The following is a 13163-nucleotide window of genomic DNA, read 5'->3' on the forward strand; positions in this document are numbered from 1 at the left end:
TCTACCTTGTGTGAAACGCCTGAACATCTGAACGTAAACGCTTCGACGTTCCCTATAACCACGGTGTGCCCCGACATGGCCTATTCAGGAGTTTATTTACAATCCGTCTCTCTTTGATATTGCTCTTGGTATCGGTCCGACCTTTTAACAATTGGCTCTCAAAAGTGGAATACAGTTTGTATATATCTTGGTACTGCGGAGCGTGTTTTCTCACGGTGCTCCTGTCCCCTCTCGGCAGGTTCCAGAGGCGCGTGAGAAATGAGAAGAGCCCGGTCTGGTTCATGTCCAAAACCTCCTGCCTCTAATCCTCTGTCACAGACATCACCGGGACGGGCTTCCTATTAGAGAGATAGATATCGCTACCACGGCTACTTTCCCTGGATGCAACTAAAATGTTCTGATGCTTTGAGGATCATTGGGATGTGCTGCAGAAGGCTTTGCACGGTGGTCACACTCTCCCATCATCAATACAAGATCTTTTAACTGGATCTTTTGGCATTGCAGAAGCTTACTGAAACAATGCCACAGCTAGAGATGCACAGATCCAGCTTTTTTGATTCCAACACCGATACTGGGGCTTGAGTGTCTGCCGATATCCGATATCCACCGATACCATGAGACTCTGTTTCAAGTGGCTGCTGTGAGCGCTGCTTTTCCACATTTTGACATCATGAAAGTCTTATCTTGCAAACGAGATGTTACAGATCAATTATCAGCTATAGGCTATGTATTAATAAACTGAAATGGCAAACTTTAAAGAAGGATCTCTGGATTTTTCGACTCTAAGTACCCAGGCTACATGACATTAATGTAAACAACACATAAATATGTTAGATCAGTTATTCTTTGAAGGGGCTAGATACAAGCTTGCCACTTTATACTCACCACTGCCACCTCAGGTCATACGTGTAACTGCAGCTTCTATATTAAGCTCGTGCATGACGGCACTTCAGACCCGAATTCACACAGTTTTGAGTGACAGTGCAGGATTTTAGGACATTGTTGAAACATGTAGGGGGGGGAGGAAAATATTTCATTTTAACACTTTTAAACTCTGAATAGTCCCTTTAACTTTTCATAAACTAAAACACAAACACTGCTTTATTTCATTACTTTGGATGATAGCTCTGATTAGCTAGCGTTGTGCGTGCTGATCAAAAGTACGTTAACAAACTCAGCAATCGATTGAATTCTCCAGGTTCAGAGCTTCATGTCCATATTCATTTTTTCAGTTCTATTTAGTCGGTGAAAGCTTTGTTTTTAAAAGAAAGCCAAAACAGGCATCAGTTCAGTATCGAATATTTGGAATTGATGCCGGATATGGTATTTGCCTTGCGAATGTAGTGCGTGAGTGAGTGGTTGGTGGTGGTCGGAGGGGCCGATGGCGCAGACTGGTTGCCTCGCTTCCGTCAGTCTACCCCAGGGCAGCTGTGGCTACAATAGTAGCTTACCACCACCAAGTATGGAGTGAACGAATAGTGCAATGTAAAGCGTCTTTGAGTGTCCAGAAAAGCGCTATATAAAACCAATGCATTATTATTATTATTATTATTATTATTATTATTATTATTATTATTATTATTATTGTTTGCAGTATCGGCTCCGATATCAGTATCGGATCGGTGCATCCAAAGCCACTGTATGTTGTAATCAAAGCTAAAGGTGCTACAACCAAATATTTCATCACTGACATTACAACTGTTATTTCAAATGATGGTAAATGGTCTCAACTTATATAGTGCTTGTCCACCTACATTAGGCACTCAAAGCGCTTTACAGCGAGGATCCACTCACCCATTCATGCTCTCATTCATACACTAATGCACGCAAATGATAAAATGACAACAGTGAAAACAACAAAACAACAGACCGGACCTCAGGGTTTTCTTAAAGGAAACACACTTTTGCTGATAGGAAACTGAACCTTTTGTCTCCGCATCTATGCCTCAGATAAATCCCCGGCTCAGTGGTTAGAGCATGTGGTGCATATGCAGTTGTCTCTGACCTGCCTGCTTTAGTGATGATCATCTCGGTTCCTGCTTCGTGGAACTTCTTCCACAGCTCTCTCTCGTGGAGGACCACCTTGATGTTCTCGATATTCTGAAACGACACGTGAGAAATGTTCTTTTAGGTTCAATCAAATCACAAATACCAATATTAGACGAGCACAGCTTCACTGAGGACAACCTTCTCAATTACAAAAGTTCATCTTGATTTGAGACATAAACAGGGATTAACAGTTACGGTGAAAGGAGATCTCAAAGAAGAGACATTCACTTTTTATAACTTCATCTACAGGAAAGATAGAAATATATAAAGATGAAGAAATACAAAGCAGGGCTTGGCAATAACACCAGACACAGTCCACTTTATGATTATTAGTGTTACTCAAAAGAGGAAAGCGACAGGGCCGACAAACACACAGCCTAAAGCTCAAAAGCCTAAAGCCTAAAGAATAATTTGGGGGGAAATGGGGAGAAATTGTGGCAAAAATATAAGAAGAAATGTGTAAAAAAGAATAAAAAACAAAAAAAATGGGGCAAAAGTAGGGGAATAAATTGGGGGAAATATTAGTAATAAAAATGAGCAAAAATGAGGGAAACAAATTTGGAAAATGAGGAAAAAATTGGGGTCAAAAGAAAATGGAAAAAATTGGGAACAAAATAAATAAAAAATGGGGAAACAATTGGGGGAAAAAAAAACATTTATTTGAGCTGAACAACTAACTAACACTTCTGGACCAACAGCATCAAAATGTAGATTTTTGACCTGCTTTTGAAACTTTCATCCTTCTGATATCACACTAGTATCATTTCACTGTACACAGCCCGACAGATGAATTATAACAGCAGAACAATGGTCCCAAAGGTCCCAAGTATTCCCATAATTTTGGTATTTTTGATGAATTCATAAAAAGTGTTGTAAAAAGTATTGAGCAATGTCATCATTATCCTTTAAAGTTAGACTGAGTGCCAGTTTGAATCTGATGTAATGCTTCTGAATGACATGTAAAGGCCTTGATGAGCCCTGTTTTTGTCCATGACCTTCCTCCTCCTCCAGTGGCTGCTCAGAGTCTTGTACCTGCTCGTGTTCTCTGGAGCTGGGGGCCGCTGCTGCGCTGTGTTCTCTGGAGCTGGGGGCCCCTGCCGTGCTGACCTCGCGCCCGGCTCGAGAGGCCTCGCTCTGGGCCTCGGCTCCGCACTGTGCCCTGGTCTGGTCGTCCGGAGCCACGGAGCTCTTCTCCTGCAGCATCGCTCTCTGTCTCTCTCTGAAACACACACGGGTCACATGGGTCATACGGGTCACATGGTCAGATCCCACTAAAATAATAATAATAATAAGATAGATCCCACAAAAACACTTGAAACCACGTTGAACTGACAGGCTGATGATTACACAAAGTGGGCTACACACTTACTGATATCCATGTGAAAAAGTCTTTATTTAATGTTTTAAGACATTTAGTACTACCGTATAAATATCTTATATATATCTATTATATTTTCATCAACACAATCTGAATAATGCCAGGTTTAAACATACAAGTCTGATTTACATTATTATTATTTACAAAGTGATTTGGGAAGTTTTTGAATGAGCTGGTTATTAACAAAGGTAGAGTCACTATAAAATATAAACAATATATAAATATGTACTCAAGAGTAAAAAATTACTGTGAGTAATTGTAATTTTGATTGATGTTTCAGTAAAGAACTGATGAGAAACAAAACAGGAAATAATGTGAAATGATTTACTATATTTTCAAATAAAATCCCATAAAAACAAAAGCAAACGAATCCTTGTGAAGAATTAAGGAAATGAAACACAAAATACATACACAGTGTCATCGGTGACTAGAGTACAGATACTTTATTTTGATATTACTCAAGTAGAAGTAAAAAAGTACTGTTTAAAACGACTTGAAAAAGTACAGTTTCTTAAAGAAACTAGATGTAAGTTGGTCATTTTATGCTCAATACTGCCACCTTACCTCACCTCAGGTCTTATGTGTAACTGCAGTCTCTATATTAAGCCCGTGCATGACACCTTTTTGAGTGACAGTGCAGGATTTTAGAGGCAGTTGTGGTGAACAGGTCTGAGCTCAATCTACAGGGGAGGAAAATATTTTAACATTTTTAAACTCCATCTAGTCCCATTAAGTACATGAGTAAATGTAACTATATGCCTATTTATCATGTGAAATAAAAAACACACTAACCAGGCGAGGAATTAGATATTGAAAAAATCCTTTGGCAAAAACATTACTAACATTGTGAAGTCCAAAACTGTGAGCCGCTTAAAGAGCTCAAATCTGTGGAAAGAAACACTGAATCATTGCAAAATCTCCCTCGTCCTCACACACGCTCGCGTTGTGCAAAGCGGAGGTCACACCCATGAGTTCTGCCTCTCGGCTCATAACTCTGTGACTGGACGACTGCTGTGGAACCATGACGGTCATGTTGTGTGGTGGTGATGTTAGTGTTGTTTATGAACATGAGGCTCCTGGACACGACCACCTGCATCTGACTCACCGGCTTTGAAACTCTCTCGCCTGGCAAAAAATGTCATGGGAACTCTCCAACCTGTCTATTGCTTTGTCCAAAATGCTTTTACAAATCATCATCTGAAGCAGAAACAGACTGGAGGACACTGTGAGCAAAGCCGTGTCAGAGTTACTTCTGAAATGTATCAAAAATATGGCAGCTTTTGATCGAAAATTCCAAATGACTTCAAATGTCCGTCCTGAAGATATGCCACATCAGACACTTAATATTCACAAGACTTTTCGCCTAATGGTGAACTAAATATGTGTAAATGTTTAGCTTTTTTGTGAATAAAACAGATCAGGTATTTTGTCATTTGCATGTGAAGCGAAATACCACATGATTGTTCTCATACTCGCACTCATTAATGAGGTCCCGATACCACTTGATGTGTGGCCTGCACCTCTCAGGTGAGGAGAGAAAAGAGCAACAAACTGTGTGTAAATCCAATATTCCACATAGAGCTGACTTTATTACAGACGACACTCCCTAAACCAGAGTCTGCTGGATTTAACCAGAGCTAAATGTTGTTAGTGCTACAGCGTGGAGTCTGCAGTGTTTACAAGAAACAGGCTATTGTTGCTAAACTAGCCGCTAACACGCGGCTAACAGTTTTGACGATTCTTACGCCGTTTTATGCCCAGGGGCTTATTCATCTGAAAAAGTAACCCAGCAACTAAAAAGTCCTCAGAAAATCCAAATTAAAGAGATACAGCATGTTTATATTGAGTCAAAATGAGCTGCAACAAACCAATCACGCTGTTGCTACTGGATAAGTTCAAATCCACACGGAGCTGAAGTAAAGGCGAAAAGAGAGCATCTCAATACTATTATTGAATAAAAATGCATCAATGAATAAATCACAACATCAACATTGAAAAGCTTTTGGACATGAGCTGTTCTGTCTATGATGGACAGTGCAATTAAAATGTAATTATATTGAGAAAAAAAAATGCACAATTCTGATATAGCTTCTCTTAAAAGTGTCGCCTACTTTACTCAAGAAAATGTAAATGAGTAAATTAACTAACTACAAACTAATCTGCTGTGAAAAAGATAATGCCTTGTATACGTATCAGTATTCGGTATCGGCAAGTACTTCAATCAAAGTACTCGTACTCGTTTCGGTTTTAGAAAAAGTGGTATCGGTGCTACCTATGTTACAGTGAAAGCTCCTGTCATTGCACCTGTCATTTATAAAGTGTATGTTTTTCCCATGGACTTGATTTCTTTGCGTTGGAAATGATGCAAAAGAAGGCTGTGTTCAGTCTTCCTCCGCCCACGCTGTAACTGCAGATCTACACTTAGATGCTCTTCAAAAATATGCTTGATATTTGCTACTTTCCACTATTTTCACATTCCTCATTTTTTACTATGACCAAACAGCGACTCACACTAGGTGGTTTTCCCTTCCCGAGAGTCTCTTCCCTCTCCGGGAACAGCTGGAGTACAGACGACTGTGTAACGTAGTGAATCTCACAGAGGACAGTCTTCATATCCGAGAGCGCGAGCTCCTCTGCGGACCGTCTCTCACACGTGTGTCATCGCCCGGAAATCTGCACCGTCCAGACGCCTGTAACGGGACGTCCCGAACTCCGGCACACACTGCACCTCGGTCTGCACCTCGGTCTGCACCTCCTTTTATCCACCTATATGTCGTAACAGACATTCAAGCGCCTTTGTTTAGGACCATTTGTAACGAGTAAGGACTGTTGTTACTTTTCAGAACAGCACTTTAATCTTTTACTCACTTAGCCACTTATTGTTCAGGGTCACTAAGTTGGTGACCTCCTCTGCACGTTTAAAAATCCAATTAAAAATGATTTACTCAGTGATTTGGCTTCTGTGTTTTTTACTGTTTTTTTTTTAAATGATACATTGAAGCTAAAATTACAGCTATATTAATCTTTTGAGGAATTTAGTAAAGTGACATTTTTCTTAGACTTATTTCTGAATGACCTTTTGTAATGTATTGTTTTTATCTATATCTTTTGTATCTGTGCACTGTGAAGCACTGTTGTTTAAGTGCTATATAAATAAAGTGTTATATTGATCTTCTCGAGCTGTAGTTTGTGTATAGAAGAGTGAGTTTTCCAGAGGAGTAACTCCAGAATAACATCACACTGTCATCACAGGGACTGAAAGCACAAACTAACTTTCAAATAGAATCTCAAAACAGAATTATAAAACACTAATGTCTTTGTGAAAGTGGGATCAGACGCAGAATGTTTCTGGTCTGAACTGTGAACAGGCTGAGCCCGTCCTCCAGCGGGACGTCCCACTCAGGGACACACACTCCACACACACTCCTCAGAGGGGACTCTCTGCTCGGACGGCTTCAGAAAGGTTCTCAGTAAAAACTCATGTTGTATCATTCTGGAACTCTCGTCGGCTCGGAATGAGCAGGTACAAGGATTTTACAATTATTCACCATTATCGAAAATAAGGAAGAAAATGTAAAAAATAATAACATAATAATTTTAAAATCCTAAATAGGCCACAAAATAGTATTATAATTATCAATATCTAAAAGAAGAAAACTGCTGTAAATGTTTTCTAAAGACATTCTACAAAATAGTCTCAATTAGGATTTTTATGTGTCACTCACTTTCACTTTTGTTTACACCGTGACATAACAAACGCACATGCTTCTTTTGGGACTCTTCCCTTGGCAACGTTATGCAATTATGTGAAAATGTATAAGATCTGCTCTCTGCACATCGGATTATTATTTTGGACGGAGTTTCTTCAGTCTTCAGCACAAACACGTCATGAGACCGTGGGTCAATTCTTAAAACCGGTTTGTCTACAGCACAAGTAGATAGTAGTCATAGTAGTAGTAGTAGTAGACGTAGTAGTAGTAGTAGTCATAGTAGTAGTAGTCATAGTAGTAGTAGTCATAGTAGTAGTAGTAGTAGTAGTAGTAGTGGTAGTATCAAAATCCGAAACTAGGATTCTTTTCTCGGCGCTGACGTGCAACACAGAACACAAAACACAGAGTAGTGAAGCTAGAAGTAAAAATAGTGGATGTAAAAGACAGTTCCAGTTTCCATTTCCTATTCCAGGTCCTCGCTCACCTGCCTACCCAGGAAGAGCACAATACACGCTGCTAACAGGTTGTCAAATATGTGGGGTTGGTCGGTCGTGTCATGAGCTGAAAAATGTAGGGAATCCCCCAGTGTACATGCTCAACAATAGAAGTACCAATAGTAGTAGTAGTAGTAGTAGTAGTAGTAGTAGTAGTAGTAGTAGTAGAAGCAACAATAGTAGTAGTGGAGACCAGGGCTGGTTGTCACACTTTGTTTGTTGAGTCCGCTGCTCATCAACAGAACTTCCCAGTCACACTTACATACAACTTAAAGCAGAAAGCGGAATTTTGCAAAATGCATTAATCCAAAGTACATCATTCATTGGAATACGACATACAGTACTGTAAGTTGAAGAAAAGGACTGGAGCACATGAACAGAAGTACTTAAAGATTAAAAAAATACATCTATAGAATAAATACCACAAAGGTCTTTAAACACTGCAAAGAACTACAAGAGGTACAAATACCAAAAGTAAGAGCAACAATTTGACTAAAATGACTAAAATTCTTGAAGACACCATGAATAAATGATATTGTATAGGAGCAGGTCGTCACAAAGCGCTCCATTGTCCTTCATGTTTGTAATTTGTATTTTATTGTAAACATGAATTTAGCAAACAATTGACATAAAGAAAAATCACTCAGTAATGACTGAAATTCCTCCCGCTAACTGTACATTCACCAGCAGGGACCTCGCCAGAACAGTTCCAGACAGTAGGGCATTCTGGGTAATTAGAGGTGTGGTCCTGTGACGACCAACCCCTGCCCCACCTGACCACGTGACAAACTGTTTCCGTTAGCGGTCACACCTTCAACTACTGCTTTCAGAAACAAAAACATTCTGCTCTTGTCAAACGCCTACATTTCAAAGTTTAAAAATAAGTTGATATTGAGAAAACCCTGAAACAACTATAATGAAAAAAATCTAACTTATGAAGACTGTAGTTTTGACTGTAGTTATTTCATGTAAGAAAAAAATAAAAAATACATGAATATGTTTCAGCTACAATATTTGTATTTTTTTCTGTTCAAAACTGTATCAAATCCTGGTGCCCTCCAGCCTTAAAAAGCAATGTAACAACCAGCCCATGTGACAAACAGTACTGGGCTTCATAATACTTGTACACAGGTAATACCGTAGTAGTTTTAAAAGTGGTCATGAAGTAAAAGCAGTAATAGCACTAATTCCTAATAATACATTTCTCATAAACGTTGCAAGAATTCCCGCCAATTTCCGAGCTGATGTGGAAAGTTTGCACCCAGACAAGGAGAAAAAACACTGCCAGGTCCATCTCACAAGGCTCAGGTATTGTGAGAGCTAGAATCGAGTTGGGGCAGCTGCCTGGAGAACCTTCCACTTTCACACCTTGAGAAAATCTGGCACGTACATGTAGACATAAAATGACATGCAAATTGCAGAAACTTCTGCTTTTGTGCCACTTGCAGGTTTACTGCGTGACTAAGAAGTACTGCAGTTACTTTAAAAAGCCTTCAAAGAAGAACGTACAAATAATTGTCATGAAAAATGACTTTGCTGCTTCAAAATCTTTCATCGTTTATTATTTCAAAATAACATCACAGTAAAAAAGCTACATCAAGGGTTTGGGCATCTGCACAGTTAAACACTTTACTGAGTCTTTCTTCCTTACAAAAGTCTGCTGAGAGATATCTGGACTGATGTTTCAGTCTGGAAACTGTGAAGGCCACGACAAAACCTTCAACCTGCAGCTTTGAGAACGTCAGCTGTGCATTTTGATCTGTGTTTACCATCATTACTCATTTGCTTCGAAACTGCAGCTTTTTCACAGCTGGTGTTCCGTTTTTCTACAGAATTTGTTGGAAATTAATCGGCACGTGGAACTGAATGGTTCCACGTGCCAAGGATGTTCGATCCGGCCCCATGATGCTAAACAGTTGGACAGAAGACTTTTTCATGACATTTTGCACCGTTTCTTCTTCAAACTGACCAAAGGTTTTATTTAACCTCAGTTTGTTTGAATCTCCACATGCATGAGCCATGTCAGAACGTTTTCCCTCAGCTTTCACACCCCACTGTCTTTCACTCTGTAACTGACGCCGCTGTGCTGCTTCTCTCTCAGCCTCTCCTGTAAACACATCCCTCTGGAGCTGACAGTAAACCACAGAGACGACTAAAGTGCGCACTCGTAAAGATAAAGTCACGTTTACAACAAAAACATTTGGGATTCTCGCCGTCAAACGGCTGCTTCCCGCTCTCTTTTCCCACAGTCCATGTGCTAAATATAAGAATACAAAACACTGCCATGTTTCTTTCCTTTTCCAAACAGCAATTGAGAAAAACAGTCCAATACGAACCAAATAGAACAAAGATTGGGCTTTTCAAAGCTCTTTTCAGCAGTCCCGACTTCAGTCCGTCCACGCTCTGCTCTATAAATATCCTTCAAGTAAAAGTAAAAGTGGGTTTGTGACGCCACACTGAGATTTATGCGTCCTCCACCTCAAGCCACAACAATTCTAGTTATGAATATCAGAAATGCCTCAAAGTGTTAAGATCGATTGCCAAAAGACAAGACGGAGAAAAAATTTGGAAAAAATATAATTCACATTCAATCTATTTGAAATTTAGAAAAAGACCGAGTTACATTTTCAACACATTCCCAATGTTAAAAGCAGGAAAAAACTAATTATGTAAAAATAAATGAGCAGGGCCCATTCTTAAATAGAATGTACAGATTAATGTTCCCCAAATGCTAAAGCTGACTTTCTACTGCGTTTTTATTTTTGGGGCATTTGAAAATTGTAAAACGTCAGTGACCCAAAAATGTCAGTTTGATATAATCCATTTTTTGAGTGCAAAGGTCTTCATTTATGTTCTTTTAGTGTCGCTGCAATTCAAACTAAAGAATAAAATAAAGCAATAATTATCCAGATGTGATAGGGAAAAAAAAATCCATTTATAGAGATTTACAGATTTGGGTCACATTTACAGGACTAGGCACACAGTCCTGTAGTTTCAAAGGACTAACCTTAACCCTATAGTATAAGTGTACGGGTAACGTCTGCGGAGATGCACCACTTCTAAAAGGGTTCAAGGCCTTATACCTGAGTTTCGTTTCTAGCCGTGGTACACTGAGCTCGCAGGCTAGTTTTGTAGCATTTCTGTGACACCAGAAACGTGACCATGTGCTGATAAACAATTATAGAAATGTTAGAAAGTAAAGTTAGCTAAACTAACTGATTAATTTACTCACTCCTTTTGTTTTTAAACAACTTAATTGACAAACAATAGATGGATCCGAAATTCTCCAAGCGAAGCATCTATTGTATATCTCAACACAATGATGAATTATGCCCTCAGGCCTCTTCAATCATTGAATAAAAGAAAAATAATGCTTATTTCACCATTACCATATTTTCTTTGACAATACGATCTCCGTTTGCTGTTTCAAACCCTGAGTTCTGAAACCACAGTCAGCCGTCGGTCGGCAGAGCAGGATTCTCAAACTCAGAACAGCTTTTTGGAAAGTCAGTCCTCTCGTATGTGCGTAACAAGCAGGGCACTGTTTGAGTTCGTTTTTAAATAGCCCTTGTGATGTAAATTTCCCCAACACACGTTTACATCAGTCTGCCCAGGAAGTGGAAGTGGAAATGACTATCTTTTGCGGTTGAAAGTATCGAAAGTAACTAACACTAACACGACATCACCAAACTGCAGCGCAAAGTCCAGCACTATCAGCTCTTTAGAACGATCTCCAGAAGAGTCAAAATAACAAACTGCCATGGAGTCTACTTCACCAGACCAAATCATTTTCTGTTTTTACAACACACACGCACAAACTCAAACTTTAGGCAAACAACAGCCAGCAGACATGAGCGCGTCAGGTTTTCGGAACATGGATCCTGCTCCTTCTCGCACTGAAACGTACAGATATTCAGGTTATAATGGAGGAGAATTGTGTGAACTCTTCTGAGGCCGTGTAGCTCGGAGCTGTTTGCTAACACACACACACACACACACACACACACACACACACGCTCGATGTTATAGACTAAAGCACAGCGGGAAAATGACCCCGAAATCCACACTGCGGAACATTTGACCCAGACAACAAAATACAAGCATTTATGTCTATTATGAAAACTAGTGGAAATGACTCGAAATGTCGTCGCCGGGAGCGGGACATCGCCACCGTCTCTGCGGTCATCTTTTAATTTCAAGCTTTATCATAGCAATACACGGAGTCCTCTTCCAAATGCTTTATTTTGAACCCACTGTAGAAAAAAAGCATCGTCGGTGTCTGACTGATCATCGTTAGCATGTTTAGCATCGTTTTGACTTTGAAGGCTAGGTTTAGCGACACATAGTCGACCTGAAATCTTCCGCAGTGTGGCTTTAAACTTGTTCATGTGTACGGTTTCTGCAGGCCCGCAGGAATATTTAGCTCTGATCGGGATTACAAAAAGCAGCCTAATTCTCTTCTTTCAGTTACGAACCTAGAGCAAGATGTTTTGATGAGAATAAATAAGCAAGATATGTCCTTTTTTTTTTTCTTTTTTTTTAAAGGCCACGATATTTTACGCAATAATACACCCAATGTTTGTTCGCAGAAGCCAGACATGCACGGGCCCCAAATACGATCACGCACAAGCTGCAGCCTAAAAAAATACTACGGACAACATTTTTTTCCCCTCCGATTTACCACAAACATTTCGGCCTCACAACCTTAAAAACCTTCACTGTAAACCTCTGCATCTGCAAACACGCGCCGCTAAATCCGCAAAACAGCCGCGCGCCGTGCGTACCTCCCGTCACGTCCCTCGCTCCATCACTCGCCGGCCTCGCTCTCTCCCTCTCGCGCCGCGTCCGGGACGTGTCTATCGCGGGTCGGATCGTGTGGTCTGTCCGCTCTTCGATCGTATCTCTCCCCCCCCCCCCCCCCCCCGCTCTCCGCAGCTGTCCCCCCCCCGCCCTCCTCCTCCTACTCCCGAAGCCCGACCTCTCTCTGCGCATGAGCAGTCCGGAGATGTTTTTCCCTCCGCCTTTCGGACACACGACCACGCGCTCACGCACACACCGAGGCCGTGGGAGAGTGCGTGTGCGTGTGTGTGTGAGTGTGGATGTTGTAATGGCGGAGGATGGGGCTTGTCCGCCGGGCCCCGCTCTGAGGCCGAGCCGGAGAACACGGCCCCTCGGGCGGATTGGATTCGCTGGAGCGCGCGGCGTCGCCGATTGGCTTCCCGGCGCGACCGATCTCACTGAAATCGTGACAAGTCGCTCTTTTTATTTTTTATTTTTGTTTAGCTAAACCGTGTCAGTATTTGAGGAAAAAATATAGCCGAGGCAGAATTAAAATGTTAGCTCTTATCCCAAAGTGCAGTCGAGTTTAACCCCTTACCCCCCACCTGAGCCGAGCACATGTTCTCCGGTTTGGTTTGGAACAGGAGAACTAAAAGCTTCATGGTGGGGGGAAGCGTCAAAACAGCATCGAAAACGAGGATGAAAATACAAAATAAAGTAAAAAAAAAAAAAAAAGCAACAAAAGAGCGACAA

The 13163-nt window shown here is 40.8% G+C and overlaps 1 protein-coding gene across 1 annotated transcript in view; it reads right to left on the reverse strand.

The window, feature by feature from the left end:
• tbx4 (T-box transcription factor 4) overlaps positions 1-12520 on the reverse strand; it is a 36393-nt gene extending 23873 nt beyond the window's left edge. Inside the window, exons 1-3 of the mRNA XM_079559717.1 lie at positions 12416-12520; positions 3082-3268; positions 2006-2100 (exon numbers count right to left, since the gene is read on the reverse strand). Coding sequence (XP_079415843.1) covers positions 2006-2100; positions 3082-3252 — 266 coding nt within the window. The 5' untranslated portion in view covers positions 3253-3268; positions 12416-12520. The remainder of the gene's footprint in view (positions 1-2005; positions 2101-3081; positions 3269-12415) is intronic.
• Positions 12521-13163: the final 643 nt, after the last annotated feature.

Source organism: Gobius niger (genome assembly GCF_951799975.1).
Source record: "Gobius niger genome assembly, chromosome: 1".
In the NCBI taxonomy this organism is placed as follows: Eukaryota; Metazoa; Chordata; class Actinopteri; order Gobiiformes; family Gobiidae; genus Gobius; species Gobius niger.